The 16,889-nt window shown below is 45.4% G+C and overlaps 1 protein-coding gene across 1 annotated transcript in view; it reads right to left on the minus strand.

The window, feature by feature from the left end:
* Window positions 1-1,851: 1,851 nt before the first annotated feature.
* trpc5a (transient receptor potential cation channel, subfamily C, member 5a) overlaps window positions 1,852-16,889 on the minus strand; it is a 69,746-nt gene continuing 54,708 nt past the window's right edge. The window contains exons 13-17 of the mRNA XM_008289655.1: window positions 16,438-16,633; window positions 15,485-15,694; window positions 8,802-8,843; window positions 5,415-5,504; window positions 1,852-2,883 (exon numbers count right to left, since the gene is read on the minus strand). Of these exons, the coding sequence (XP_008287877.1) occupies window positions 1,852-2,883; window positions 5,415-5,504; window positions 8,802-8,843; window positions 15,485-15,694; window positions 16,438-16,633 (1,570 nt within the window). The remainder of the gene's footprint in view (window positions 2,884-5,414; window positions 5,505-8,801; window positions 8,844-15,484; window positions 15,695-16,437; window positions 16,634-16,889) is intronic.

Raw genomic sequence — 16,889 nt, forward strand, 5'->3', positions numbered from 1 at the left:
CCACTGGTTAAAGTCCGTTCCATACCGACGCGGGGCTCGTTCCATTCGGCGGAAGGTAAACGGGAAGCTCCACTCCGATCCCGGGGCTCCCAACAGGGTTGAATTCCATTTTTATTCCAACAGAGTTCGGTTAAAGGGAAAGACGAAGCCAAACGGGGTGGTGGCGATATCTCCGTTCCGAAAAAGTCCTCGTAATTCCAGAACAATCGTTTGGACGCGTTTGGATCTCCCGGAGAACAGAAGAAAAATTTGTAATCTTCTTCAAACGCCCTCCTGCACAGAAACTGGCAGACGTTGATGAAGACGGTTTGGTTCGACCCAACAAATACCGAAAAATACAGTTCACGAGTCTCCCTGTGGGACGTGAAGAGCTCAGTTCTTTACTGGTTTGTGATTTAGAGATGTCTTGGGTGATTTTGGTGAGAAGAAGGAAGACTTTCGCGTTAAATGGCTCAAAAAGCACCCCAAAGCCCTGTTCACATGATGGGTATTAGGAATTCTCAGGTGAGTTATGTCAATTTTTCCATAATTTCTAAACAGATTTACGGATGTTGGATGACTTCCTGTGTGAATCTTGTCTGGAGCAACAAGATAAATCACCAGGGCCAACAGGGATTATTTAATCCCCCACTGTCCCGCTGTTAAATTAATCCCATCCAAGTGGGGCTTAAAGTTAGCTAACTTCTACAGTAGCAGGTTAGCTCCCCAGCTCTCTCGTAAAAAAGACAGTTTAAGCTCTGTCAACAAGATGGCCGCCAAGTGGAGAGACTTGCCTAAAAGGACTTGATCGCAGGTTAGCTAGCTAGCTAACTTGAAGCTGGCATTGGTTTTCAACTGGCAAAAGTGGGCAGTGATGGGTGTAGTTGAAGTACATGACCTTCAAATTTAGAGATCTCTCCTGTCATTTAGACTCAATAGCAAGTTAGCTAGGTACCTAATTTGTTCCTGGCGTTGGTTATGAACTTAAATCTTAATGCGTTTTTCAATCTGATCTAATTGTTCATTTGACACATGCAGTTTTTATGTCTGGCTAACCTTCTAAATGACAGTTTTCTGAGTCTGGTCTTGTTTGCCCATAACACCTTCCTAGGGGTGGTACCCAGGTGGTTGCTGAGTGGTGAAACTATAAGGACTGCTCTAGCAGGTTAGCTAGGTAGCTAATCTGTAAACTCATGCTTTTTAAATCAGGTTGAACTGATGATTCTATATGTACACTTTTTGTGTTACGGCAACCTTCAAAATTACAGTTATGGCTCTCTCCAGTCATTTGGTCTAGTCGTAGTAGCCCAAAAAACTGCCTGTGGCTGGCACCAAGATGACCGCCAACTGGAGAGACTTGCCTAAAAGGTCTCAATAGCAGGTTAGCTAGATAGCTAATCTGTAAACTCATGCTTTTTAAATCAGACTTGACTGATGATTCTATACATGCACTTTTTATGTCACAGTGACCTTCAAAATTACAGTTATGGCTCTCTCCAGTCATTTAGTCTAGTCGTAGTAGCCCAAAAAACTGCCTGGGGGTGGTACCAAGATGGCTGCCCAGTGGCGAGATGTAGCAGGTTAACTAGCTAGCTAACTTGTACCCTGCACTGGTGGGTATGAACTGTATTTCCCAGACTGTCTCCATGAACGTCTGCCATTTCAGGATCCGTTCGGTGCACAATAGCCGATCCTCAGAACCTGCTCCGTTCTTGAAAGTGTTGCGTACTAGAATTCCAGGATGCCGAATCCCACCTGCCGAGTCCGAGAACGGATCCCGTCGGGGTCCCGCCCCTCTCTCCCTCCATCTCTGTGTGTATTCAGCCATTTTGAAAACAAACAAAGAAAATCAGTTTGGTTGTCGGCTGTCTCCTATAGCTGCGTGGTGACCGAGTCCTCTATGACCTCGCAGCTGTCCTCTATGACATCATCGCAGGGTCCCACCCACCCGCCCATCATCATCACCCCGCCACCGCCTCCCCCGCCTCCGTCCACACCGCCCTCGCCTGCTCCTCCCACGCCTCCGCCCTGGAAAACGTCCTCGCTGGAGTCCAGGAGGCGCGAGCTGGACTCGGACATGTTGGAAGCACAGTGCAGGGATTGGCAGGGACACGGGGGCGGGAGGGGCAGCGTCAGCAGCGAGTCCCGTCCGTTCGTCCTCGAGAACGACGGGTTGTTGATGTCGACGGAGCGGCCCACCTCGTTCAGGTGAGTCTCGCTCCTGGTCACGTCGCTGAGTCCGAAGTCGGAGTGGCTGTGGCTGCCCAGGGGGCGGAGCAACCCGTCGGAGATGGTGTAGGAGGGCGGGGACTGGAGTGACAGCGGCATGGGCGGGGCTTTGCGTTTGGAGCGGGAGAACAGGTAGGAGAGGCGCTTGAAGGAGTCCGTCTTGGCCCTCGGAGTTGAGAGGCGCTGCAGGCGGCTCCTGGTGCGAGCCAGCGACGAGGACAGCGAGGAGGAGAACGACGACGAGGGCGACGGGAGGACGGCGGTGGAGGATGGAGAGATGACGGTCGTCTTCAGCCCGTTGCTCTTTGGTTTCCCCTCCTCGTCCTCCTCCTCCTCGCCCCATCCGATGCCCTCCTCCAGTTCGCCCTCCTCGCCGTCGCCCCCTCGTTCTATCTGGGTCATCCCAGAGATGGAGCGCACCAGTGCCGACACGCCGAGCGTCGGCGCCGGCCCCGTGTCCTCCTCCGTCGGGGTCACGAATGTCACGCTCTTGGACCTGGGCACGCCCACTCCGCCTCCGCTGCCGTCACCTGATTCGCTGTCGTCCTCAGAGGCCGCGGCGCCGTCATCCTTCGTCGTCTCGCTGGAGGAGGAGTAGTGTCGTCGGGGAGGACGCCGGTTGCCGAGGAGATCCAGGACCTCGTAGCGGAAACTGGAGATGTCCTGCTTCAGCTCCTGAGGAGACACAGAGAACCACCGTGAGGTTAACGTAGAGTCACTAAAACTCAATCGTCTTCTGAGTCAGCTGCTTCTTTATCGACGGTAACTTTAGCATAAATAACGGAGTCATGCACAGTTCTACCTTCATCCTGTAAATATTTCCAGACCTTTTAGAGGTGGGTCCAAATGTGGCGGTTAACGGTTTCCAGCCAAGTCTACAAAGACAACGTTCCTATTGCCAAAGTGTTGATTTGTCATGATGGTCACATGGTTAAAAAACTAACTAACTCAGAAAGCCTCTGTCGGCATTAGGAGTGTCTGCTGTAAGTCATTCCTGCTATCGATTAGTCAAGATTGATTGATCAGGCTGCAGGCCATTGGTTAAGACAACTGTTTGAAATGTGCCTCCCAAATGGCTCCTTGGCATCACCGACGCCACTGAAGGACGGCGATAGATTCACTCTGACTAATAACTGACTCACAAACTTCTTGGCATTCAGGGTTCCCTTCTCCAAACTGGGTCACTCCATGAAAATTCAGCACCGTTTGCTACCAGGACCATCTTCTAGACATGAGTCCTTCTTTGGCAAAGCTATTTTCTAATATACCAATAACTTAACTCATCTTCTGGCTGTGAAATGCAGAATGCTTCAGAGAAGGAATCGCTTTCAGGCCTGACAGTGTTCAGGTTTAGACAAACTCTGAGCAGGTTTTTGACATTCAGGGGAAAATGTGACAAAAAAAAAACAACAACCCAGAGTGAGAGAAGAGGAGGGTGAGGAGGGTAAGTGGGAGTGACGAGGCTGAGAGGGGGGAGGTGAAGCATCCGTTTGTAGAGGCAGGAGGTGAAGAGGAGGAGGTCGAGGTCGAGAGACGGGCCAGAAAGAGAGAAAAAGGACGAACGGTGGAAGTGAGAGCAAAGAGAGGAGAAGCAAAGAAACACAGCTCATTTAAAGCCACTTTCATGGCAATAAAAAGCATTTGGATTGAACGTTCTGTATCATGCAACACTGCAGATTAATATTAAACCCTTCTGTGGTGTCAGATGACAGAATGAATCTTGTTTTTTCCATAAATCTGTAACATTAGAATCTATTCTAAAGAGTTTTTCTTGCACTCGACATTTCGGGTGATTTATTTTCAAAGTGGCTAACTGATGAAATACGTTCATAGAAAGCGACGGCCGTGATGCAGATGATGAATAAACTGGTTAAAGTGGTCGCTGAGGATGAGCTCCAGCTCCATGTCCTCGTCCGGCTGCAGTCTTTTCCTCAACAACATAAAACTCACCTCATAGACATAACAAACTGTTTCCTGCATAGAAGCGCCGCTACGTCCACTAACCGATGCTGCCGGTAAAACTGGCTCTCTACGTCTTGGTTGAGGGTGAACATACAAACATCATGAGCTGTAAATGTGTGTAACACGACCAGATCTCTGGCCGAACCATCAGCCAGTGAGCTGCATTACTGATCGTATAACCTTAAACTAATTCAGCTTGATAAGTTTACGTCTGATCAGAGGTCAAAGCTGATGCAGAGAACGCTGACATGTCCCCAAAAGGCAGCGTCCACGTCGTTTATGCTCCTGTGTTTTAATTCAAAAAGCAAGGATGCTTTTTAGAGACTTTTTTTCATCTTTAAAAAGCACCGATGATCCTGGATCTGCATGACCAGCCAGCTGCTCCTTATGTGGAGAACTGGTAGATTCTTTCCTTTATCAAAGCAGACTGACGTCTGAGTGATTTTTAGGACTCTCCAGATGAACTTGAGGCAAACTTGCAGCACGTTTGCTCGTTTTGCGGCGCCGAAGCCATCCGGGGACAACGACGCCGGCTTTTATTTGCATTCAGCTCACATGCAGCTGGGATTCAGCCCGCAGCTTTTACACAACATTTGCATAAGTGGCTGCACAGAAACGCTCTGTTTACCGCCCTGCTGCTACTGTAGTCCTCTCTGCTCAGAGCACACGGAGCTGTGCGACACGACCCGACGGACTCGGTGGGTTTCGTTCACCATATGGGATCCGAACGCTGCACACGTGACTCCTCAGAGGGTTGGACGCTGTGATCCAGCTCACCTGACGTTAGCTACACGTTTTAGACACACAAACACCGTCGGCGTGTGAAAAGCTCGACGTGCACCTGATGCCGTTGTTGAACTGAAAGACCCAGAGGAAGTTTGCACTTCAAAGCCCAGGCTGGGCTCCAGAGGCATCATGGGAAACGGGCTCTGGAGGTAGAACAGCTCTGAATAATTCACGGCTCGGAAGATTTGAGGAAAAGCAAAGAAGCTCTCCTGGAGGATGCCTGCTATTGATCAGACTGTAGGAACACGAGCAGGTGGTTATTAGGAACCTAAACTTTCAATCAAGCTTTGCGGCGACGAGCAGCAGCTGCGTGTTCGGCATCAGAGCAGAGCAGCTGATGTTCCTCGTTTACATGGTTCGCTGCAGAAAGACGGATTTCACCGTTGGAGGAGCGCCGCCTCCTTTGTTTGGGCTCCGCGTTACCATGACAACAGCATCCCATCGTCCCGGTCACCCACCTTGAAGTTCTCCTCCGTCAGCCCCTCGTCGGTCTTGGCGCTGCGTATCATGGCCGCCACGTACCGCTTCACCAGGCTCCGGATCACCTCCTGTTGGGAGACAGTTGCCATGGTTACTGCTTCTGTTTTCTATTTCTGTGACTTTTTTTTTTTTCCACGGCGTTATTTTTTTTGGGTTGTTCTTTGTTCCGCCGTCAGTCACTCGGAGGGTGAGTGACGCGTTTTGTTCTCGCGACGAGGCTCGACGGAACGCGTTTGAAGTCTACGGCGGCAAACAGACGCTAACCAGGGAGTTCATTTTTCTTTTTCTCAATTTGTTAAGACTTTGGTAAACTGGCACTAATAACTAGCAGTCAGTTACATCCTGCAGTCTAGATGTGAATACACAGACGTCGCTCTCAGGTTCTACAGGAAACTCTGGAGCCTCATGAAGTGAATTAAAACACAAACACGTTTGCATCATGAAACATCCAAAGACAGTTCCACCATAAACGGATGAAGGAAAAGCACTAAACGGTCCACCAGAGTCCAGCAGTGACAAGTGTTTGCTGCTCTCATAAGACCTATAAATGCACTTTAGAGATATTTCAAAGTTCACAAAGTCAGTTTTGTATGAAACTGAAACGCCCCAAGTCAATCCAAAAGTCTGGAAATTCACATTATTTAATGAGCAGCAAGTTTCCGTGAGTTTTCTTCATATTTCTTGTTTCCTGTTTGGATGTGGCTTATATTCATCTGTGAGCTTGAAGTTCAGCAAACTTCCTTCATTCATAAATCAGGAGAATAAAAACACCTTTTGTGCTCATTTTTTGCACCAAACCAGCTAAAAACGAGCCGCAGGAAGCGACTTGTTGTGCAGCCCAGTGCAGGCGTTTAAATGCTATTGTCTCATTAAGTTATCAGCCAATGAGGCGGGTCGCCCTCGTTGATTTACAGACCAAAGACAAATTTCACAAGCATTTGGTGCTCAGTGGGCGGCGATTCAAACCCTGACACGCTGCACACACACTCGCACACAGCTTCCTCCCACAGTCAACACCTGTGACTGCCAAACAGGACGCTCTGGCATGCTGTCACTCTCCGCCTCTGCCAAAACACACACACACACACACACACACACACACACACACACAGTCCGCCGAGTGAAGGACACACTCCTGCAACAATCCTTAAAAACAAGGACGCGTATCAAAGCGACGACTGGCGCTGCCAAACGCAAAGTACTGGCGCTGCTGCGTCCGAACTCGCTGCCAGTGCTGAGGTGTCAGAATACGAGTCTCGCTTTGATTCGCTGCACAAATTCTTACAAAAAAAAATCCCCCCCAAGAAAAAAAAAAAAAAAAAACTGGACATGAAAGCGGCGGTAACGGCTGCCAAAGACGACACGCTGCGTTTGTGCTCCGACCAACACAAGAAAGAAGGAAGACGCTCGCTGTCACTTCAACTGAGAGGAAAGATTTGTCAGAAAACTCTCGATGTGATCGCGTCAAACTGTCGCTGCACATTCAGAGCAGCACCGAGGTGTCATCCAGCGCAAAGACACAACCGGACTGACGCTAGGAACTGACCTGTAAGTTTAGATATCGAGGTTAAGACTCGACAGAGATATTTATGGTGTGAATTTACATGCCACGGATTCAAACTCACATTAAGGTTGAACTCAGCTGTTCATGTTAATTGATGGAAAGCAAAATTCAAGTTACACTAACTTCATGAAACTGGTTGAAATGTAATTAACAAATGAACAGATTTAAATCCTGGGGAAGGACCTCATCGGTGGCTTCTCTCCTGCTCCCTGTGCTCATTAAACTGAACTCACAATGAAGCTGCTCTCATCTGCAGAAGCTTCTGTTTCTGTGGTCAGAAGCGACTGAAACTCATCCAGACGACACGTTAACGAGCATCGCTTCATTTAAACGCTGATTTTATAACGTTGTCTGACAACAAACAGGAGTTAAAAACGACGACTGAGCCGAGAGTTCACTCAGAACTACTGTAAAACGATCCTCAGAGAGAAAGTTAGAGGATAGAAAGTCCTGCTGCTACTCACTCTATTATTATCTATGTGCCAATCACAGACCGGGAGAGTCTTCTTCCTGAAGGGGGCGGGGCCAGCAGCATTTAAAGCTACAGACACTTAAACAGTTTCAAAATAAAAGCCCGGACCTAAACAGTCATGGAGACATGAGCCATCTTTGTGATGTTTAAGTGCACTCGTACTTCTGAGACGTGTTCCACTGTGGGGTTACACCAGTGGGTCCTTGTTTCGTCTCTTATCGATGTACTATGAAGTGCAGCAAAGCACCATTTTCCAGCTTTAGCTTATACCAACACTACCCAACAAGCCCAGGATTTGCCAAACTTGATCCACTTTGTGTTGGTTTGTATTCGTTCTCTCAGCTTCCCATTAGCGGTTTGTTGTTCGCTGATTGGCTGATTGGCTGAGCGCAGCTTACAAGTTAAAACCTGTGGCGGCGTTCAGCTGCACGTTCCGGTTAAACAAACCGACGTGATGTATAGGTGGGACGTAGATCTCTGTTTGGAAAACGTTACCTCCAGGTGGCTAATTTCAGTCAAACGCCAAAACAAACTTTAATACAATTTGTGTGACGATGACGTTTGTTGGGAAGCTGCAGGCAGCTCGGGGAGGACTGCAAACATAAAACCCAACGCTACTGGGAAACACGGCCGGTTGAACGTACTGGAACTGTCCTCTGAGAGCTTCAGGTCCACGTTCTCGTCCCGTGTTGGTTTGATGGACCAACAAACAGTTTGGTGCAACACGGGACTGACGAATCACTGAAATGTACTTTTGACTGTAATCCAGACGACCGTATTGATCCAGCTGGAAACCTTACTGTGACGAGTTGGACGACATAATGATGTAGCATAAAAAAGACTTAATTTTCCTTTGCTGTCAGCTCAAATTTCAAGTTCCCTCTCATGAAACGAGGACCTGCAGGTTGAACAAATACAATAAGATGACATCTGCTAATGTCACATAAACTGAAGTTTAAAGTACAAGAAGTGCATCTCTAAACAATTAATTTATTTCTTAAAAGTTCCAAAAAATCTCATTGGAGCAACATAATGATTAAACAGGTCCTCAGCTTAACACCCTGGGTTGATGACACTTCAAACATCTCTTAAATCATGCAGAAAAACAAGTATGAGGAGCTTAACTTTTCTGAGCAATCCACATACAAGTATAGTCCTACTGATTCTTAAGTCATGGTGATTTAAAACCCCGTAACTCAGTGGAGGTGTTAAAGCTGACTGACACCTGTTTTTAGTGTTCAGTTCCTGTTTTAGTGCAAAGTGGAAGCCGGCAGGTGACGACGCGAACACACCTGCTGACACACAAGGAGACCCGAAGCAGGTACCGACCTGATAATGCTGGTTCTGTATCAGGCTGTCGGCGTGGCGCTCCTACAAAGAGAAGAAGAGATCAGGTTAGAAACATTTAACACCACGTCACATCACGTTTATGCTGCTTTAGTTTTCATTCCTTTTTATCCTACACTGTATTTTTTTCTTCAGGTGTTCAGACGGTGACACCTGGACGGATGTAGAACTGATCTGGTGTCAGGTTCTACCAGAACTCAGGTGGGTTTTTCATCCATCACATGAAAGTTGTCCAAAAAATTTCATGAAATTGTCTTAAACTTCTCAAGCTTTGTCGACAGCGACTCACAAAATGTTCCAAAATAACACGAAGGTCGTCCAAAATTACTCAAATTGGTCGAAATGACTCAAAATTTTCCCACATTTGTTGTCTTCTAGGCTGTAACATCTGGATGGATATAAAACTGATGTGGTTGCAGTTTTTACAAAAAGATCAAACGTGTTTTCTATTATGCAGAAATTCCTTAAAGTGCCACAAAAGATGTTCAAAATAACACAAAAATGATCCCTAATTACAAAAAAAACCTGTCAAAAATGACTAAATGTTTGTCTGAAATGACTCAGAACATATTCAAAATGACACAAAAAAACCAAAACAAAACAAAAATACACAAAAAATGATCCTAAATGAGTCTTTAGACTGAGACACCTGGATGGACGTAGAACTGATGTTTGATTTCTATGGTGTGACTCAGTTCAAATGACGCCTTTAGCAGCAGAAATGTTGATGTGGTGTTCCACAGGGTTCTATACTGGGTCCTCTGTCTGACCCGGGAGACTAATTCACAGCGCAAAGTCATGTGACCTTTAAAGAGGGTAAACTTTCCAGGCTGGTATCAGCATGTGTGACGGTCAGAACCAGTTCTAGACAATGGAAGGACCGTTTTACCTCCAGAACCTACCAGAACCATCTATAGACAGGACTCATTCTGTGGGATAAAAAAAAAAAATCTAATATAGTCATATTTGCTCTTTAGACGGAGACAGATGGATGGATGTCGAACTGATCTGGTGTCAGGTTCTAGCAGAACCCAGATGTGTTCTTCCTCCTAAATGTCATGTGTCTATCTGCTGTACTGATGAAGTGCTGAGGCTCAGAAATGATGGAAAAAGTCCATTAAGGTGATCAATCTGGGTCTGAAACTCTAAAAATATCCCCAGCATGAAGGTAGAACTTTGCTTCATTAAATAAATAATCCACTGATTCTGAGGAGACTTTTCATGGACTGATCCTGAAGTTTCTCTCCAACAGATCAAACCGGGTCACGTTCAGCAGGGTTACGTTTACAGCCTCCAGACCGGAGAGCTGCTGAGTAATGAACTCAACACGGACACGTAACGTCGTGGAGCCCAGTTCTTCCCCTCGGTTCCACTGGAGGCCTTCAGCGGACGCTCTCATCCGGAACCAGAACCGCCGAGGTGATGGGGTCGAGCGCAAACGTGAACCTTCTCACCTCAGCAGATGATGGATCCAATTGAATCAAGCGAACCAAAAGCGTTTGGGTTATTTTTAGAGAGCTTCAGTTATATAATTCATGGTGTTTTCGCTCTGATGCTGCAGACTGAGAGGCAGCGAGGGCAAGCAAACGCTATTCATGTGTCTAAAGGCTCAGAAAATGAGGATAATAAAGACAGAATGAAAGAGAAACAGACAATATGATTAATGCACATTCAAGTCTGAGCAGAAAACATGAAAACAAAGGTCACCTGTTAGTGTTCTGGACACCACAACAGCATAGAAGGACCAAAAACACACAAAAACATAGAACGATGGCTTCAGCAAATAAACACCAAGCTACAGACCCACAATACATTTATTATCCAAATGTACCCCGGTTGTTTAATCCAGGTTGGGTCCCTACAAGAATATTTATTCTGTGAATTTGTTCATGTAATTTAAACATTACGGTTAACACCCACCAGTATATGACACCAATTTACCGGAACAACTTAGCCTGAAAGCCTGCAGTATTGATTGCACAAATTTGTCTGATAATTTACATGTTTAGGCGAAAACCCTGCAAGAACACACATAATAAAAATAAACCCGTACGACTCGACTAACCTCCTGAATAATGTTCTACGCTCCGGTCCAACAATCTAAATGAATAGAACTCAAACAAAAAGAAGCAGAGCTCATTCTGTTCAGTTCTGAATAAATCATATCAGTTTGTTTTAACAACTAATAACAACGATCAGTTTCATAAAAGCACATCAGAGAAAACCTGTGATCTTTTAAATGTCTTCTGCTGTATTTCTTCTTCTTGTTGTTTTTCACATACATAAAGGTGCATCTCCAGCCACTTTTCTCACAACATCTTTTCACGGGAGGATTTTGTTTACTGTAATTTTACATGCGCAACAAGACGCAACACTTTTTGGCTGAAAGACGTTACGCAATCAGAGTGAGGCAAAGCCGGCTTTTTCAGTTTTAAAAATATAGGAATATGTGAAAATGAATGCGTGCCTTTAAAACATCTGACAGCTGAGAGACTCACTGAAGACCACTGTGGAGCAAAACCTGCAAATTCTTCATGTTCTGATCCGTTTTGCTAATTTCCGGATTTGTCACAAGCTCATCCATCATCCACCAATCTTCGGTGTTTCCTGTTACCGCTCCACTGTTTCCCATTTCATTTCCATGTGGGCTGGATATGCAGACCTCTCTGTCTGATGCACCTTCATCATGCTGTACACGTCTACTGTACCAAGAGGGAACCGTGGAGGCACGACGACCAACCAGGGACCGAAGTCTCTGGTCAGTATGAACACAAAAATAAATCCAAAGTCTTTTGTCAGAATGAACCTGCAAATATACTTTTTTTTTTTAAATTAAAAAAAAAAGGGGTGTTCCACAGGGTTCTGTACTGGGTCCTCTGTCTGAGCCAGGGAGACAAACTCACAGTGCAAAGTCATGTGACCTCTAAAAATATCCCCAGCATGAAGGTAGAACTTTGCTTCATGAAGCAAATAATCCGCTGATTCTGAGGAGAGTTTTCATGGACTGATCCTGACGTTTCTCTCCAACAGAACTAACCGGGTCACGTTCAGCAGGGTTACGTTTACAGCCTCCAGACCGGAGAGCTGCTGAGTAATGAACTCAACACGGACTGACGTCTGCCTCTCAAACTTTTTTGTACATCTTTCTAAACTTTAAAATGTCGAACATTTAAACACCTCACCATAACTCAAGTATTCTAAAAGTCACCTATTCCACATAGTATAGCTTCAGGCTTTAGACTGGACCATGATATTTATTATGTATTTGTGTCATTTAAATATTAACATTAAAACCCCAAAATAACACATAGAATACAGATTTAGCTAAATAATTAAAAAATAGGGTTAACAACTTACAATAGAATATATAATATAAATGTAAAGGCCCTTCAATAATATTAATAATAATAATAATAATAAAGCACCAGGTTCATTAAAAAAGTAGAATTAATGATTTTTTTCAAGAACTGTGGCATCAGAAACAACAGCATAATGTAGCTAGATTTCACTCATAAAACAGAGCAGTTTGAATTAATATTTCTGAATACTTTTAACATTTTTACACTCTTGTATTTACTCTTTACAACATGCAAAAAAAGAAAGAAATTTAAATGGCCATTTTTTAAGATGGAGGACGTTAGCGTTTTTAAAAAAATATCTTTAAAGTCCATTTTTTTATGATATTAAAATTGTCTCATACATTTCTGACACTTTTGAATGAGACTGTGGCATCAACAGACTTTTAGAAACCAGTAAATGTTTGCTGACTTAAAGTTAAACTGGAACAGGAAATGTTTTCCAATTAATTGATTAATTTAGTTTTTAATGACGAGTTATTTTATTGATGCTGTCACGATTTAGTGTCTATGTCTACTTATCAAAGCTGGAATCCAGGACATTGTGACATGCTTGTTTTTCAGTTTTATTCTAATCGGGTTACAGGTTGGGGCCACATCAGAACGGACAGAACACCTAAACGATACCAAAACCAGAATGGCCAAAAGCTCGCCGTTACGGTGCAAGTAATCACGCTAGAGCATGTAGATTTAATCCTACATGCTAAACGCTATATGTTTTGACACCAAAACCAGGCAAATGGCTCTATAAGGTTAGGAAAATGGATTGGATTGGACATGGCGGCCATGTTGAAAATTTGTGCAGCTAATGTTGTTTTGTTGAAAAGTTCGTCCGGTGGAGGAAACACGGGCCAGTTTTAATGCTTGTGTGTCAACATGAACAATTCCTCTGATGCTTGTGGTTCTAATCTGCACCCATCCCCCCTCCCGGTCCTCGGAGCTTCCACACCGAACGCTGCCTTTCTGCTCGCTCTGTCAGCACAAACACAGCGGCCGGCTCCCTCCCCTGATCGGATCTCTGCGGCGCTGCGAGGCCCGGTGAACCTATGTGGGCTGGCTGGCTTATGTAACTCTTCAGCTGAGGTGAACATGCCAGCTGCACTCCGTGTGAATGCGAAGCAGCCTTATCAGCCAGCGCTGGCTGCTCCAGATGACTGGGCTGTTAAATGTGCTTATCGGGACGTGTTGATCTGCCCGTGTTCTTTCCGTGCTCGTAGACACACAGCTGATGTCCGTCCACGTGCCGCGCCACCGCGTTTCTTTAAATGCGGCTGTGAGCAGGTTCAGTGCTGCCGGGCCGAGAAAAGACCGATTAGACGACTAAACGAGTCCTCGCTCCACCGCTTTGTGGCCCCAAATGCTGCACGTTTGCTTCAATTCAAGCGAGTCGAGTAATTAGCAAACGCTAAACCCCGGCCAGGACGGCGTAAAGTAGCAGCAGCACCAATTAATCACTCTCATCATCAATACGTCCGACTGTTGTTTTCTGATAGTTAACTGGGTGTTCGGTGAGTCAGAAAACAGCCTCAGATATTAAATTTACTGTCAGAGGAAGCTGAGAAACTGGTTAGAATTCAGTTTGGGGCATTTTTATGACACAAATCAGCCATCAATGTTGGGAACTGAATTTTCTGTCCATTGATTACCTGATCGATTGATTTTTTATGTCCTTTCTAGACTGCTGGTTGGTTTTTGGGTCTCTTGGTGGACGTTTTATGTCTTGTTGTGGTTGTTCTGTGTATCTGTTTCTGTCACTGTGGTGACTTTGTGTCTCTTTGCTGTCGTTCTGCTTCTTTTTATGGTCATTTTGTGTTTGTTTGTGATCATTTTGCATCTTTTTATGGTCAATTTCCATCTTTCTGTGGTCTTTTATGTCTTTGTGGTTGTTTTATATCTCACTGAAGTCAATTTGCATCTTTTTGTGGTGTCTTTGTGGTCAGTTTGTGTATTTTTATGGTAATTTTGTACGTTTTTGTATTTGTTTGTGATTGTTTTGCATCTTTTTGTTGTTGTTTTGTGTCTTTTTGGTGGCTTTGTGATGCTTCGCAGTCATTTTGCATCTTTTTCTGCTTTCTTTGTGGTCATTCTGCATGTTTTTAATGATCATTTTGTGTGTCATTGTGCTTGTTTTTAGTCTCTCGTGTTCAGTTATGACCACATATATATATATTATATATATATATTATCTCGGCTGATAAAAAAGCAGCTTTTCCTCTAAATAAAAACCTTTTCCGTTGAACTCGTGCTCCAGAGCTGCCCACAGAAACCAGATTTCATGTGAATCGTGTGAATCCTCTGCTGACTTGTCAGCATGAACACCGGCATATGGCCTCTGAGCCCGGCTCCGGCTCCGGCTCCGGCTCCGCGCAGCTCGTTTGCACGACTGTTCAGCGACAGGCATATGGCCACGAAGGCATGTTGGTTCACGCATGAATAAATCACGCCTTTAGTTTGTTCCTGAGTTTGTCAACTTTGAGCTTTTTTGTCTGCAGCTGCTGTTTTGTTGCTGGAAGTAGGGTGGCGGCGGCGCTCAGCGTCCCGCGACTGCAGCGTTCACGGTTCTGATGCTGGCGGCTGCAGCTTGTCGTGTCCTGATCAGTCGAGTTCACCTTCGCTTTTCCAGACAAACAGATAATAAAACTCCTTCCTGTCAGTGCACAAAGACAATAAAGCTACTGACTCAACACGAATGTCAAACCGGAGAATGGGAGACTCTTTAAACTAGAAAAACCTTCTGCGTGTTTGTCCCGTCCTCGTCTTCAGCAACACATCTGTTCAAATCATCACCACAGGTCAGCATTTACTGACGGTCATGTGGGTATCTTTGACTTTATGGAAACTCAAATGAAGGTTTACATTGTTGTTGTTAGTTTAAAGTCCTGCTCTTTTCATTTCTACATATTGAAACATGAGCCTCTGCTGTCACCATAACAACACACTGTTTCTGTCCGTTGAAAGCAGGACTGCAACTAACAACCACTTTCTCACTTAACCGATCAGCTGTTTGGTCGATAAACTGACAGAAAATTAAATCAGTGTTTCCTCAAACGTCTCGTTTTGTCCACAATCTAAACATAAGCTGTTGCAAGCACAAAATAAAAAATGGATTAAACTCAGAAAAACTGAAAATAAAAAGCCAAAGATGCACTATTTAAGTCTATAAAGTTGATATAAATCTAGCGCTGGTGGCTCCTCGGTGGTGGAATCTGATCTGAAGACGCTGATCGTGTAACTAAAGACCGTACGGCGGTAACAACGCTGTGGGAGCGTCTGCCGGCGAACTCGTGGTGAAAACGGGTCTCGGCTCACCGTGAACTCTCGCAGGTTTTCACATTTGTGCGTGTCGTCTCCGGGCGGCTGGCCTCTCCTGCACAGCTTGTTGTGGAGCCACATGAGCAGGTACCAGATGGACTTGGGGCTGGGGATGATGTTGAACGGGGGAGGCAGCGTGCCGCCCTCGTCGAAGTAACTCATCCACAGCTTGGTGCGAGCGAACTTCCACTCGATGTCGGCGTGGTCCTGGAGGGAAAACCAGAAATCTGCATGACGTTTGTTGTCACGATGTCCAGACCTCGATATGTTTCCATCTTAAGACCTTTGAAACGATCTTACCCAGAGGATTTTAGCACCTTTAAGCTAATTATCTGAGGAAGACAACGAGGCATCGACAACTACGTCAGCAACAGCTAAATCCGTTATCGACACTCATTTAACCACTCGGTTATTCCAGATGAAGATCCCCCAGACCTGCTCAGGATCAGCTGGTTCTGTATCTACAGTAGCTTCATTCAATCAAGCAAAGTTTTACCTTCATACTCTGAATATTTTCAGGCCCATAAAGTCCAAAGAGACTTTCTGAGAGAGCGCTGTAGAGGTTTAGCTAGCAACGGGTCACCACGACAAAGACTTCTAATAGTTTTCGGCCCTTTTTAATGGACCTTTTCCATCATTTCTGAGCGTCAGAACTGCATCAGAACAGCAGATAAAGACGACATTCTAGGGTGAGAACACATTTAAACGAAAATATTGACAGCATGAAGGTAAAAGTCTTCTTCATACGTTACTGTAGATGAAGGATCAGCTGGTTCTGAGGCGGTCGGGGGGAGAATTGGTCGATATTTCATGGAGCGACCCGCTCAGCTTAATATGTTCACGGTAGTTTTACTCGGCCCACGTCATTTTAATCAGTGATTCACAAACACATGAATAAACTGCAGCTATCGGTCAGACTAATCTTTGCGCGGCTCCCTGCAGTGACTCACGGCGATGAGCTGGTAGGAGTTGTTCATCATGGCGATCAGCATGTTGAGCAGAACCACCAGCGAGATGACGTTGTATGTCCCGAACATGGTCGCCCCGACGAACTCCGTGAACTCGTGTCGGGCCTTGACGTTGGTGACGTAAAGGTTGAGCAGCCCGAATATGGACCAGAAGAGAGACTGGAGGGTCTCGAACAACCTGGAGAGACACAAAGAGCCAAGTTCAGGAGGGAAAGCTTCGTAGAAAGAGCTGCAGAGACAAAATGTAAGACGTCTACACCATGTGGACGATAAAAACAAGAAGGTAGGACCTCAGGGGAGCGTCAAGGAGAGGAGATAAGGGAAGGAGACAAGGAGAGGAGGCAAGGAGATGAAACAAGTGGAGGAGACAAGGAGAGGAGATAAGGAGAGGAGACAAGGAGAGGAGATAAGGAGAGGAGGCAAGTGGAGGAGAC

This window comes from Stegastes partitus, unplaced genomic scaffold (genome assembly GCF_000690725.1).
Source record: "Stegastes partitus isolate 25-593 unplaced genomic scaffold, Stegastes_partitus-1.0.2 Scaffold628, whole genome shotgun sequence".
Classification (NCBI taxonomy): Eukaryota; Metazoa; Chordata; class Actinopteri; family Pomacentridae; genus Stegastes; species Stegastes partitus.